This window comes from Ambystoma mexicanum, chromosome 2q, assembly GCF_040938575.1.
Source record: "Ambystoma mexicanum isolate Mex_15411 chromosome 2q, UKY_AmexF1_1, whole genome shotgun sequence".
Lineage (NCBI taxonomy): Eukaryota > Metazoa > Chordata > Amphibia > Caudata > Ambystomatidae > Ambystoma > Ambystoma mexicanum.
The window spans coordinates 1234222129-1234234914 of record NC_090924.1 but is presented as its reverse complement, the minus strand read 5'-3'; the positions used below and the strand labels follow the sequence as shown (position 1 = coordinate 1234234914).

Genomic DNA, 12786 nt, shown 5'->3' with positions numbered 1-12786 from the left:
TGACATGTGTGTACTTTGTTTACGAATATCATTAATGTGCTTGTTTTTATAAGCATTAAGGTGCGCAGTGTACAATATCAAAAACGCCAAACCAAGAATGCAATTTCATGCAATGCCTGCATTAAAGTCTCTATTCAAAATAGTTTTAGAACTTGACCAAATTACACAACCTTTTTGCTGCCCTTCAACGGCACTTGTGAAAACATGGCGACAGACCGTATCACTAGTTACCTTTTTTTCCTTGCTGGTCATCACAGCTTTCAAAAGTGCAGGGTCCCCACGCAGTCCAGGGAGACACCTCGCATTCTATTGGACAGGGGATGTGACATAGCTGGTTGGTACTGGGCGCTGGTCCGGTGCATAGGTGCCGATCCACCGGTTTGGAAGCTGTTGAAATCAGAAACACAGATGATACTCATTTGAGGGTGAGAATTGGCGAACATTAGACACTCATGCAGATTGTTTTACAGTCACAGGTGAGTTTTACCCCTGACAATGTTTCACATTGTTATCTGAGTTCGGATCAAGTCGAACAACGTTGTATTTGTTCATATGTGTGTACTTATTTTTTCTTTATGTGTTTCAATGCCAAAGTATTTATACAAGGAGATCGACAGGATATGAGCTGAGAACCCAGTCATAAAGGGATTAAAAGATAAATGAAAGGTCGATAAATCATAAGCACCCATGAATATTAGTGTAGCATAGGTCCATCCTAGTGCAGCCAAATGGGAGCGCAATAGCATTCAAGAAGAGTGAGGTGGAGAGCAGAGACAATAAACTGGTGTCCCATGTTACATTATTACGATCCACACAAGCCACACTTCCAGGTGCAAGGTCACCAGGCGATCTGGTGGATCTGACAGGGAATGGGTGGGTTTGGTTTGCGCTTGGAGGGAACATGCAAGATTGCTTTGCACTTGTATTCATGTATGCAGACCGGAAATACCCTGAGCGCTGCGTACACGCGTGCTTCAGGTGTTTTGTGTCATGAGCAGAAGGGAAATCTTCTGCTTCCATAATGCTAGGATGCATTGCACATGGCTGTGGTATGTAACATGCGTGTAGACGTGTAACGTTTTGTTGTTTGCTGTCCGTTTACATGGGTATTATTAAACTGTGTTTGAGCAACTTAGTTGGGTTGTGTGTAGCGTGTTTGATCAAGGATCTTGAGTAGTTATTAGGCAGGGGTACCAGTAGGTTATGCAGTGGGGCAGCAGAATGAATTAATCTAGCTGCAGGATGATTTAAGTAAAATAAATGAATTTAGCTACACAACATGCACTATGAATTTATCTAGCAGCAATGATTAATTAATCTAAAGCAGAAATGAATACATGCAGGGAGAAAATGATTAAATCTAGCAAAACAATGGATTCAATTTAGCAACACAATGAGTTTGAACATGAATGAATGAATGAATGAACATATCAGTACATGTTTCAGATGGGCTGAGTTAGATTTGGCAGGCAAGAAGTGGACACAACATGAAGTTTACAAAAGAATAAATACTGTGGGAAAGCTAATACTCATTAGAACTCCTTCTCCTATCTCCTTTCCTCTTAACCTTACTTTCTTCTATGCACTTATTCTATCAGAATTTTCCCTGGACCTAGTATGATAGCAACCTCATCTGTCTCCTCCCCCCTCCCCTTACTTCTTACTCCCCCAACCCCCAGCACTATCTGAAATGTCGACAGCCCTAGTACGATAGTGACTTGTTTTGTTCATCCCCTCCCTTTATGCACCCCTCTCCCTTACATTTTGTTTTTCTCCGGCTCTACCAGAAATGTCGTCAGGCCTAGTACAGTAGTCGCCTGCCTGTTTCCATTTCCTTCCCACTCTCCCCCTCCCTTCCTTATCTATGTTTTAGTTCTTGCACTATCTGAAATGTCGTCAGGCCGAGTACGTTAGTTGATTTCATAAGCTTACTGTTCATGGCCTGTAAGAATGTCAGTGTATTTTCCCTTGTTCCCTCCCTTGCCTTGAAGCACTTTGAAACACATTGTGTATAGGCGCTATATAAATAACCTATCATACCATAACATAACCCTGGAGCCAGCCAAACAAGTGGGTAGGAATGCAGGCTTGAACCACCCATGAAAGCCTGCATTCCATCCATCCCACCTGACTGCCGGCTCTACCTGCCGCCATCTTCCCGCCACCCTCCATCCCAATAATATTTTTCTTTTAATTCCACCCCCCCACTTACCTTATTTTGGCTGCGGCCACACTCTCCACCGCAGCCACTCCTTCCGCTCTGCTCCCAACTGCTGTTATTGAAAGGGAAGAGGGGCTGCCTCTGGAGCCCCTCTTCCCTTTCCATGGCGGACATCTTTAGGCAATACTTTTAGTCACTGAATGGGATGTACGAGGCGTCCTGTTCAATGACTGAAAATATTTTTTATTCAGCACCCCAAGTTACCGCTTTGACAGCCCCGTGGGGTGGGTGCTAATGGCCTTAAGCCACCATTCCAAGTGAGGGAATGGGGGTATCGGCCCGGAGCCCTTGTTAATGGCCCTCACTTTGCTCTGCCTGTTACCTTGGGCTGCCGACCCGCACCAACCTTCAGGAATATCGACCCATGCGTTCATTGCCTTTGCTATGACCATGCCACTACAGGGGTACACACGGAAGAACTCATGCATTGCTGGAAATGCAAAATTGGTATTTACCATGACCGGTCTTTAAAGGCCTGTCAACTGCATTGCGAACCCAGTAGCGAAAGCTTGGGCCTCCGCTCATCAGATATTAAGAAAATATGCACAAGTGTTCCTATACTTGTGAGAACAGCACTATGAATGAACACTGGGTCAAGACACAAAAGGGGAAAAAAATTCTAACATAGAATTAGAACGTATAGAAAATTAAGTAATATAGCACATTTAAAACATAAAGAACTCTGCTAATGATCGATGGAGAAATGAAAAGTCTGCCATCGTCTGAGCCAAAATGAATAAAACAGACATTAAAAGAATGCTGTTCTACGTCTTTCCTTCAGTCTGAAGTTCTTAAGTCAATAAACCTTTGTATATTTAAATTATCCAAACTCCTTAGAAAAGTTCTGGTTCCTTATGCGGCACGAGATAGGGGAGGGTCAGAAATACATGATTTCAAAGTTTATTGAATGAAATAAGAGTACTGGCAGATATTCGTGCTAACATCAAACAGAAGCGAGGAAAGGAAGCTGTGTGTAGGACAGTTGGTGTGTTGCCTGAATCGAAGAGTGACAGAGCCAATGTCAAGAAATGCCAGATGGAGAATGCTCAGATCATCACCCACCCCAAAGGATCCAGCTGCCTAAAGAAGTCAGGAAAAGATCTGGACAGATAAAGCAAGAAATACAAGTGAAAGGTATTGGGTTGTGTACATTCTATTTCTTATTTTTTTGCCTTTGCAAAGAGAACTCCGTCTGTCCAACCTCTCTGCCACAATCCCTTTGTGAAATCCTTTTTTTTTAGCTCTAGTTTAATTCTTTACAACTTTACAAAGAGGCCTCCATCTTTCCCACCCGCCTCACACAACCCTGTTGTGAAATGCAGGCATGTCATTGCCAAAGGAATCACTGGCTCTTCCCCCAGAACTAGTGCTCTGTTTAAGCTGGGGCAGCCTTGCCCGGACTGCCCACGAAGGACAGAGGCAAGGGTACCTTTGGTTCTCCTGTGCCAAGCCCTACAATGAATTCTGTTCCTGATTCTGCTACAATTAGGCTAGGGGTGATGACACCTTTACCCATGACCTTTTCCACTCTTACATAGCCCCCAGCTGTGCCAAGGTTTAATGTTAGCTAGAAGGCTGATGAGAGGTAAGTTAAGAGGGTAACTTGGAGGCGAGACGGTAGAATTTTAGTGTGATTTTGAAAACATATGTGTGCACTGTTTCTCAGATGACTGGGGGAAGTCAATTCCATGCAAATGGAGCAAGAAGAGAGAAAGAACAGAAATGACAGGAGGCACAGTGAGTGCGAGGAGCCACAAGAGTAGTGGAGGAGGCAGAGCACAGATTACTAGAAGGCTTGTAGAGTTTGATAGAGGAGGATGGGTATAGCAGTGGCTTACCATGGATTGATATTTGAAGCAGGAGAAGACCTTTAAATCTGGCCCTGTTTTGCATTGTCAGCCATCCAGCCTGGTGATGGTATGAGGAAGTAGGTGTGAAGTGAGGAGGTCCAAAGAGAGTCCTGATAGGAACGTTAATGATCTTGTCAAAAGGACATAAAGCATAGTTGGCGAGACCAAAGATGATGCTGACACAATAGTCCAGTTTAGAGAACACAAGAATGGTAAAGAGATGCTCGGCAGTGTTGAAAGGATGGAGGTGCCTGATTTTCCAAATATATAGGAGGTTGAGGTAAGCTGCTGTTGAAGTTTTGGAGATGAACATAGAGAAGGTGTGAGAAGGGTCATAGATGACGCTGAGGTTTTTATCTGAAGAAGTGTGGGGTAGATTGTCAGATGGGAACTAGATAGGCAGAGGAAGAGATGAGAGAGAGAGTTTGGCATGGAAGAAGAGAATCTCTGTTTTGGTAGAGTTTAACATCAGAGAGTGAAAAGCCATCTAATGTTTAACAGCAGAGAGACAGTTGGACATTTTGATAGAGAGATCAAGGACAGTTCAGTTCAGGAAAAGAAATTAAGATCTGGGTGCTGTCTGCAAAGAGTTGGTATGATATCCCAAAGGTGGGGACTAGTGCCCCAAAAGCAGAGGTGTAGAGTGTAAAGAGGAACAGACCCAAGGCAGAGCCTTGTGGAATGCCAACAGTTAGAGGAGTGACTTGAGATGTCTTGTTGCTCCAGGAGAAAAAAATTGGTGAGGTGCCAGGTAGGATTCAATACAGGCTAGGGCTTGATCCGGAATTACAAAAAGAAAGAGCATATTAAGGAGACCAGAGTGAAAGGTAGCAGACAGGTCAAGGAGTATTAGGATATAGGATAGGTTGGAGGGCTTAGCAGAGGCGATGAAGTTGGACACATGCCTGAGAGAAGTGGAGTGACAGGAGTGAAACCAATTTGTAGGGGGTCTCAAAGGTTGTGGTTGTCTAAGAAATTGGTAAGAATGTTGAACACAAACCTTTGGGCACTTTAGAGTAGAGCAGAAGGAGAGACACATGGCTAAAGGTAGCCAGTAGGCTCGGGTCAGCCCCTTGATTTTTTAGGAGAGGGATGACCATGGCTGTTTTGAAAATAGAGGGAAAGCAATTGAAGGACAGGTTGAAGAGTACAGCGAGGTGAGAGACCACTAATAGAGCTGATGAGCTGAGGAGCAAGACGGTCTGATGGGTCATAATAGTGGTTAGCCTTCTTCAGTAGAGATTGGACATCTTCAGTAATAGTCTGCCTAAAGTGGGAGATAGAGGCAGAGGCAGAGGATGGTGGTAGAGCAGGCTGTGCGTAATATGTAAGAGGAGGGAGTATGAGAAAGGTCAGGGGAGAGCCTCCAATTTTGGAACATTTTGCAGAAAAGTATTCAGCTTGGTCCTTATCTGTGAGACTTAATAGTCATAGACTTAGGAGAAGAGAGGTGTGGGTTTATGATGCCTGGTAGCCAGCAAGGATGGTTGGAGTGAGAGTCAATGAGGGTGAGATAGAATTGCCTTTTTGCTCTATCAAGAGAGGTCCATTTGTGCAGCAGCCGATGCATGTCTGTGCGGAGAGAGCATATGAATGGAGTGACCCATGGTTTAGGATTCTCAGACTTAGGAATGCAAGTAAACTGTGGGAAGTGAGAGGAGAATGAGTCATATAGTAGGGATTGAAAGCTGGGGATGGCAGTGTTGGTGGAAGAGGCATCAAGTGTGAAGGAGGAGAGAGAGAACTGTAGGTCAGAGAGAAAGGCAGGAATAGCAGAAGGTTTATACTCTTCCTTTTAGCAATAGTTGGCAAGTGGTGAAGAGAGTTCAGACGGTGGAAAGGAGATGTTGGTGGAAATACTTGAGTGATCAGATAGAGATGGTGAGACAGTATTCTTAGTGGGTGAGAGGGGTTGGAGATGAATAAGAGATCCAAAGAATTAGCCGCTGTGTGGGTAGCTAAATTATGGATAGAGAAGAGTGTGGTCACTAAGAAAAGACTGAAGTACAGATTTCTGAGAAGTGGTTGGAGATGGAATGTTAAAGTCACCTAAGCGAATGAGCAGATGTTTAGTGGAAAGATAATCAAGGAGTTGCCCAAGATTATCAAAAAATGGTCCAGTGGGACCAAGAGGGTTATAGATGGAGATGGTGTGAACCGAGTAAGGTGGAGCAATAGTAGATATGGTGAATTCAAGAGAGGTAGGAGAGGATGTGGCATTTGAGATTTGTGAGGCATTGAGGCGGGAAGAGAGTGTGTCTCTGACACCTCCCCCTCTGCCTGTCAGTTGAGGAGGGTGACTGAAATATAGTTTGGAGTCGTGTTGGGCTGCCAGAGTGGCAGTGGCAGTTGGGGTAATCCAGTTTTCCGTGATAGCAAGACAGTCTAGAGGAGGGGAGCTGGAGTGAAAATAGCCAGTGATTAAGGAAGCTTTATTGAATACAGACTGAGCATTCCAGAGTATAATGTTCTGTTGATGCAGTAAGGAAGAATAGAGAAGTTGAGAAGAGTAGAGAAGTTGAGTCTCAGAGAAAGAGAGGCGAGGTGGAAAAGTGTTAGAAGAGATGTGGTTAGCGTGTCTGCTTTGTTTGGTGGAAACAGGTGGAAGAGAAATGGAGTAGTGGGAGTTTCGATTTGTGAGTTTTATAAGAAGGATTGGAAAGGAGGGAGTGTTACCATGATTAGAGAACACATAGGGAGAGGTGAGTAGGAGGAGCAGCAGGAGCAGGAATTAATGCATTATAGATGAATAGCGAATTGTGGAGAGACAGCACAGTAATTAGGAAGCTTTGGGGTACTCACAGGTGCAGCAGGGAAGAAGGCAAAGGTTCATAGGCTGGTCAATGGCTGCTCTTCTCCCTTAACAGTTCCTCCCTTAAGTTGGACACCCCTAGTTGGCCACCCCTAGGGAGTTCTGAAGGGATGTCACCTGATCGCTCTCTTAACCCGACATTGTGCTCTATAGTGTATCTCCCATTTAGATGGTCATAGGAAAGTGAATTGTAGTGTTCTATATAGTGCTCTATACTGTGTCTTCCATTTAGGTACCAAATGGAAATAACATTGTATTGTTTGTGAATAGTGTCTCTGGGACACTATGCCATCTGGCACAGAGGTGAAACCCCTAACTATTTCTTTTCAAATACAATTATACAGGTAATTTTGTTTCTGAAAGGGGAGTCGGCTCATCACACACTCCTTTTATAAAGCTTCACACCAAAATCATAGTGTATACATGTTCCTTCTGTGCACCAGTTTCTTAACATCTGGAGCTACTGCTCTTTCGTGGTATAGGGTAACTTCATAGGTACCATGTGCATCCTTGACAGTTGCTATGACCCAAAGTTGCAATTTCAACTTTTGCACCTCTGATCTAAAATATAATATTTGTTTGCCTAATCAGTTTGGTGGCACTTGGTACACCAATAGGGGTTGATCTGCTTGCAGCAAGCATTCTTTGGACCAATATGCAGTGACATTTTTCCTTTATAAGGAAGGATTCACACTTCTTCCTTGATAATACTTTGAACATCAGGAAGAAGACAAATTTAGAGGGTTGTCTACCTCAGAGACAGACCCCACAGCTTATAGCGATTTTACGATTGCTAATAATACTGCAGTTTTTGTGCAAGTGAAAACAGCTGTTTTAGCAAAAAATTATGTAATAAAAAAGAAACAAAAGAATCTGCCTTTTTTAAAAGAATAAAGCCACAATATGAGTGGGAAGTAGAGGAGTGTGGGAGCAGTCAATAAGAATACAGAGGGGGAGCTGTGGGCCAGAGAGGGAGTGGTGGGCAAGCACGAAAATATAGAGAAAAAAAGAACATTGTTCTGTGAAGCCGACGGCATCTGGAACTCTTGCTATTAAATTGATGGAAGGGACAACATGCAAAAGTGCAAATAATAACACCAGTGATATTCCTTTAGGTTCACTTCAGTGCCATCACTCTTCCACTTTCTTAGATCATTTCTTTCAAAGGTTACTCAAAAATGTATTTATTTATTTATTCGCATTTATAATAGTGCACAAAACTCAAAGGCTTTTAGGCACTGTTACATCCATGAGATCCGTAATATACAATGCATTCCAGTGTAGGTTGTTGCAGACAAAGTCTGTTGCGCAGAAGGTGAAAGCAGTTAATTGAACAAGTCAGTTTTAAGCTTTTTTTGTAAGTGGTGGAAGGAGGGTTCCTCCTGAGGTGCGAGAGGGAGATTGTTCCAAAGTGAGGCAGAAGGGAAAGGGAAGCTAGAGCCCCTGGCTCTTTTGCGTTTGAAGCTTGGCATGCTGAGGTAGTGGTTGTGGGTGAAGCATTGGTGTCTGCTGGGCACGTGTCTCTTGACCTTCTTTATGATGTTAGTGGTGCATTGTTAGAGAGGCATAGGTGGGTTATGGTGGAAAATTTAAATGAAATCCGTTCACGGACTGGGAGCCAGTGGGCGGATCTTCATGCCTCAGATATTTGATCATGCTTGCCCAAGGACAGGGCAGCACAGAGAGCATTGTTTTGCAGTACTTGTAATGTGGCCAAATTTACAAGCATTATAATAGTCTAGCTTGGATAAGATGGGGCCCAATGCAATTGTGAAAAATTTTCAGTGGTGAGGTAGAGTTTGCAGCTGGTAATGAGCTTTGTAGCATATGCTGAGGTTGAGGTGAAACGATTGACATGGCATGTAATGGTGATCCATCAAGATAACCACCCATTGTGTTTACAGAGGTGATGACCGGGATAGTATGGCAGTAGATGTTGAAGTGGCTGAAGAGTACATCAAGCTTGGTGAGACGGGCAGGGGCGCCACTAAGCAGTAGTTTGGTATTTTCGTCATTCGGACAGGTTGTTTTTAGGCCATCCAGATTTGGATAGTTTGATATATGTTGTTTACTTTGGTGGTGTCCTGTTTGTGATTACCGGAGACGGGAATGAGGATTTGAGTATCATCGGCATAGTTGTTGTGGGTGACACCCAGAAAGTCGAGGTGGTCATATAGATGCTTATTTTAGACATTATAGAGGGTGGGAGAAACACAGGAGCCTTGTGGGACACCCCAGGAGATAGGAGTGGCGGAGGTTGCTGTGTCCCTGGCAAAGACTCTGGAGGATCTGTTAGCTAGGAAGGCTGAGATCCAATTGGCTGCTTTGGAGGAGAATTGGGCAGAGGAAGTGATGTAGTGGTAGAGGGCTTGGTGGTTGAGGAGTTCAAAGGTGGTTGAGAGGTCAAACAGTAGGAGGAGGGAAAGTTTTCCGGCATCCATGGCATCATCAAGTTATTATGTCAAGGAGGGCTGTTTCCGTTCTATGTTTTGGGTGGAAGCTGTATTGTTGGGGGCTCAGAACATGGTGTGATTCGAGGAAGTCCTGGATTTGAAGATAGGCAGCTTTGTCGATGACTTAGTAATTGGTGGGGGAGGCTGGGTCTAAGGCAGGTTTCTTGAGCAAAGGGGAGATCCACGACTCTTTGAGGGCCTTTGAGGGCAGTAGGTAGCGAGCAACAGGTAAGGGAGAAGTTGATGATGATGTAATGAGGGGGAGTAGGGATTCTGTGCATTCCATTAATATGGGTGGGCAGGACGGGAGTCACCTTTGTGTCTAGAAGGTTTCAGCCCTTTGATTAGAGCTGCTACGTCAGATGTCGAGACGGGGCGGAACTCGTATTGGGGATGTGGGTATGCGGATGGGGCTGGGGGATCGGTGGTTGAGCTTCAGCTCTGCTGGGGAGCTTCTTGCTGATTTTAGATTGTAGTTGTATGATGTTTCCAGTGAGGGCATCTTGGATCTCGTTGCACCGAAGGTTGTCTTTTGGGGGTGGCAGGGGTTTCGAGCTCTCAGAGGATTGCAAAAAGTTCTCTGAGGCGAGGGGAGGCATTCACAATTCTCTTATTGTAAGAAGAGGCTTTGGCAGAGTGAATAGCGTGTTTGTACTGGTAGGAGATGTTGGAAAAGTGGGATCTGTTTGTGATTGTTGGGTCTTTCTGCCAGGCAACCTCTGCTGCTCTCCTGTTGATGCAGATTGCTCTAAGGTTGGTGGTGAACGACGTGTTGCAATGGCTAGTGTTTTTGCTTTACAAGCTTTGAGGGGGGCTAGAGAGTCAATAGCGCTTTCTAGTAGTGAAGTGTAGTGGGTCACCAGGGTATGGGTGTCATGGAGGGGAGCTGTGGGCGAAGGTGGGTGGTAGTTGGGTGCTTGTTTAACCCTTTTGTTTGGTATAGGGATGGAGAGGTGAATGATGTGGTGGTCTGACCCGGGGTAGGGTAGATTGGAGGCAATGGAAACATTTCAGTTATGGTCCTTGAGCCAGTCTAGTGTGCTGCCATGTAAGTGTGTGGGTTGAGGATTCATTGGGAGCAGCCCACGGCGCTAGTGGATTTTGCAAGCACTGGTGCATCTGAATCTGTGGTATTGTTGATTCCTAGGTTTATATTGCCCAGTCCAATGTGGTTGTTAGAGGGTTAGCGGTCAGTAGATTAGATGGAGGGTGATGGTTGTGTTGGGAGGGCAGGTATGTTTATCTGAGATTCTTGTTTTGCAATGCCTAGTCTAAAGTTGAAGAGCAACTCAACTCGAAAATTCTAATTCTTTAAAGAGAGCAGGTGCGAACTAGATGGGAATAAATCCCCACCTGGTTTTACCAGCAGTTAAGGAAGGAACCCACAAAGGGACTTTCGAGGCAATTACGGTACTGCAATGTGCAGTACCGTAATTACCGCCTTCCCATTCCCATTGAGCTCTATGGGGGCAGAAATGGGAATGGGGAAGGCCAATGGTGAATGGGGAATTACCGCCCCACCAACCTTGGAATGGGGCGGTAATTCCGCCATCCACCATGGCGCAATCAGTAAAATACCGGCGTCAACCATGGCGCTAATAGCACCATTGTTAACGCCTGGGTCGTAATGACCCCCATTGTCTATAAACACGTGGTTCAATTTGAGGTGCTTTTTGGCGATACCTTTAGATTTGTACTCTCGTGACCGATACTTTTGTTCCAAATCTATTTGGAAATTGGAATTTTTAGAATTGGAGATTCTGTTTTGTTAACCTTCAGTTTGTCGCACAGGTGTATGCAAACACATAGACAATAAGCTCCTCAACTCCGTTAGCAAAAATAGAAAACTTTTTTGGTTTTGCTTGCACCTTTCTTTGCGCCAGTATTTCTTGTCTTCACATATATGACTTTTGCTATTCTCAACAAATAAATCAAAGCATTGAAGTCCGTCTGCGTGTGGATCTTTTTTTTTTGTGTGATAATGCTAGGCCCTTTTGGATGACATGTGTTTCGGCATTACACTTTGCCTTTCTCAGATCCGGGCATTTCCTAAAGTATTGTGGTCCAGATAGTCTGCTTAATTGCAGTCCAGTTAGTGATTGGGGTCAAATCCCATCTGAAAAAAGTCCAATTCGTGCTCCAAGCGTCGAGTCAGTTAGACTAATAGCAAAAGTCATATATGTGAAGACAGAAAATACTGGCACAAAGAAAGGTGCAAGCAAAACCAAAAAGTTGTCTATAAACGCATCCAAGGTCTTGCTCGGATCTATTTCACTTCTTTGTCTACCCCTTTAGTCCCCTCCATCATCTATGTTCTCAATCTTGACATCTTTCAGTCCCCAAACCTCCATATGCTCGGTTCTGCTTCAGTCCTTTGCTGTTCTTGCTCCAAAACTCACTTCCTTTATCCATTTCTTCTTCTACCTCTCTTCATGCATTGCATAACCGACTTAAACGTGATTTACTTTGTCTTCACTCTAACTTCTAATGTGTCCCTTATTTTTAACATACTTCGTCATTGTTTTATTTATGTGTACTGGTAGTTGAAAAGTGTTCGGCCCTTCAGCAAAATCGTAAAGTAAGTCCCAATATATTATAAAAATACAAATAAGGTAACCCAGTGAATTTCCTTCCCTTTCTTATTCCAACATTTTAAACAAACAAAACTACAAAGTTGATGCAACAATAAATGGCAGGAACAATTGAAGATTCCCTGAATCAAGGAGAAAGAAGCAAGAAAAACAACTAGACACAAATACAAAATAGGAAACCAAGGAAGGTGTAATGGGGTTGAGCTGATGGTGGTTGAGGGCTGGGGGCAGGGGTTGGCTGTTGCATGGGAAGGAAAAATGTAATGGGATCAGGTGATTCATTTTTATCACATTAACCTTAACAGGGAAGGAGCAGAAAAGGTGAGGAAGATGTGCATTGGGAGGAGAATATGTTAGAAAATAGCTGGTGGCTTCACGGAGTGGTGGAGAAATAATTGTGAAAGGGCATTTATCAGTTAGCTCCTTATCAATTACATTTCTAAAACAGTAATTTTGGCTTCATAATATACAGTATTAAAACATCTAGAAATATGGAACAACATAAACGTTTATTTCAGCCATTAGAATTCGGTCAAAAAAATGTTTATTTGTTTTGATTGATTTTGAATCAAACACACCCCACTTTTTGACGCTAACATGTGCAGGCCCACATATATTGGGTGGAGAATTTCTTTCCATCACCCATGTTCTAAAAAGTAGTTTTTGTATTGTAGTACTTGTTGCAGAACCGCAATCGACCACTCCTTGCTGATGTTACAGAAGCCCTTCAAATTCCTGCCCCAACACTCTCCCGACAGACTTGAGCCTGTCAGTATTGATTTAATACATATTTTCTTCACTATCACTAGGTTACCTATTTCCAATGCACTTTTAAAAATCTCCCACCTAGGTTTGGGTA

The 12786-nt window shown here is 43.8% G+C and overlaps 1 protein-coding gene across 1 annotated transcript in view; it reads right to left on the bottom strand.

The window, feature by feature from the left end:
• Positions 1-12786, bottom strand: part of THSD7A (thrombospondin type 1 domain containing 7A) — a 1346262-nt gene that overhangs the window by 674320 nt on the left and 659156 nt on the right. The window contains exon 5 of the mRNA XM_069648630.1: positions 232-387. Coding sequence (XP_069504731.1) covers positions 232-387 — 156 coding nt within the window. The remainder of the gene's footprint in view (positions 1-231; positions 388-12786) is intronic.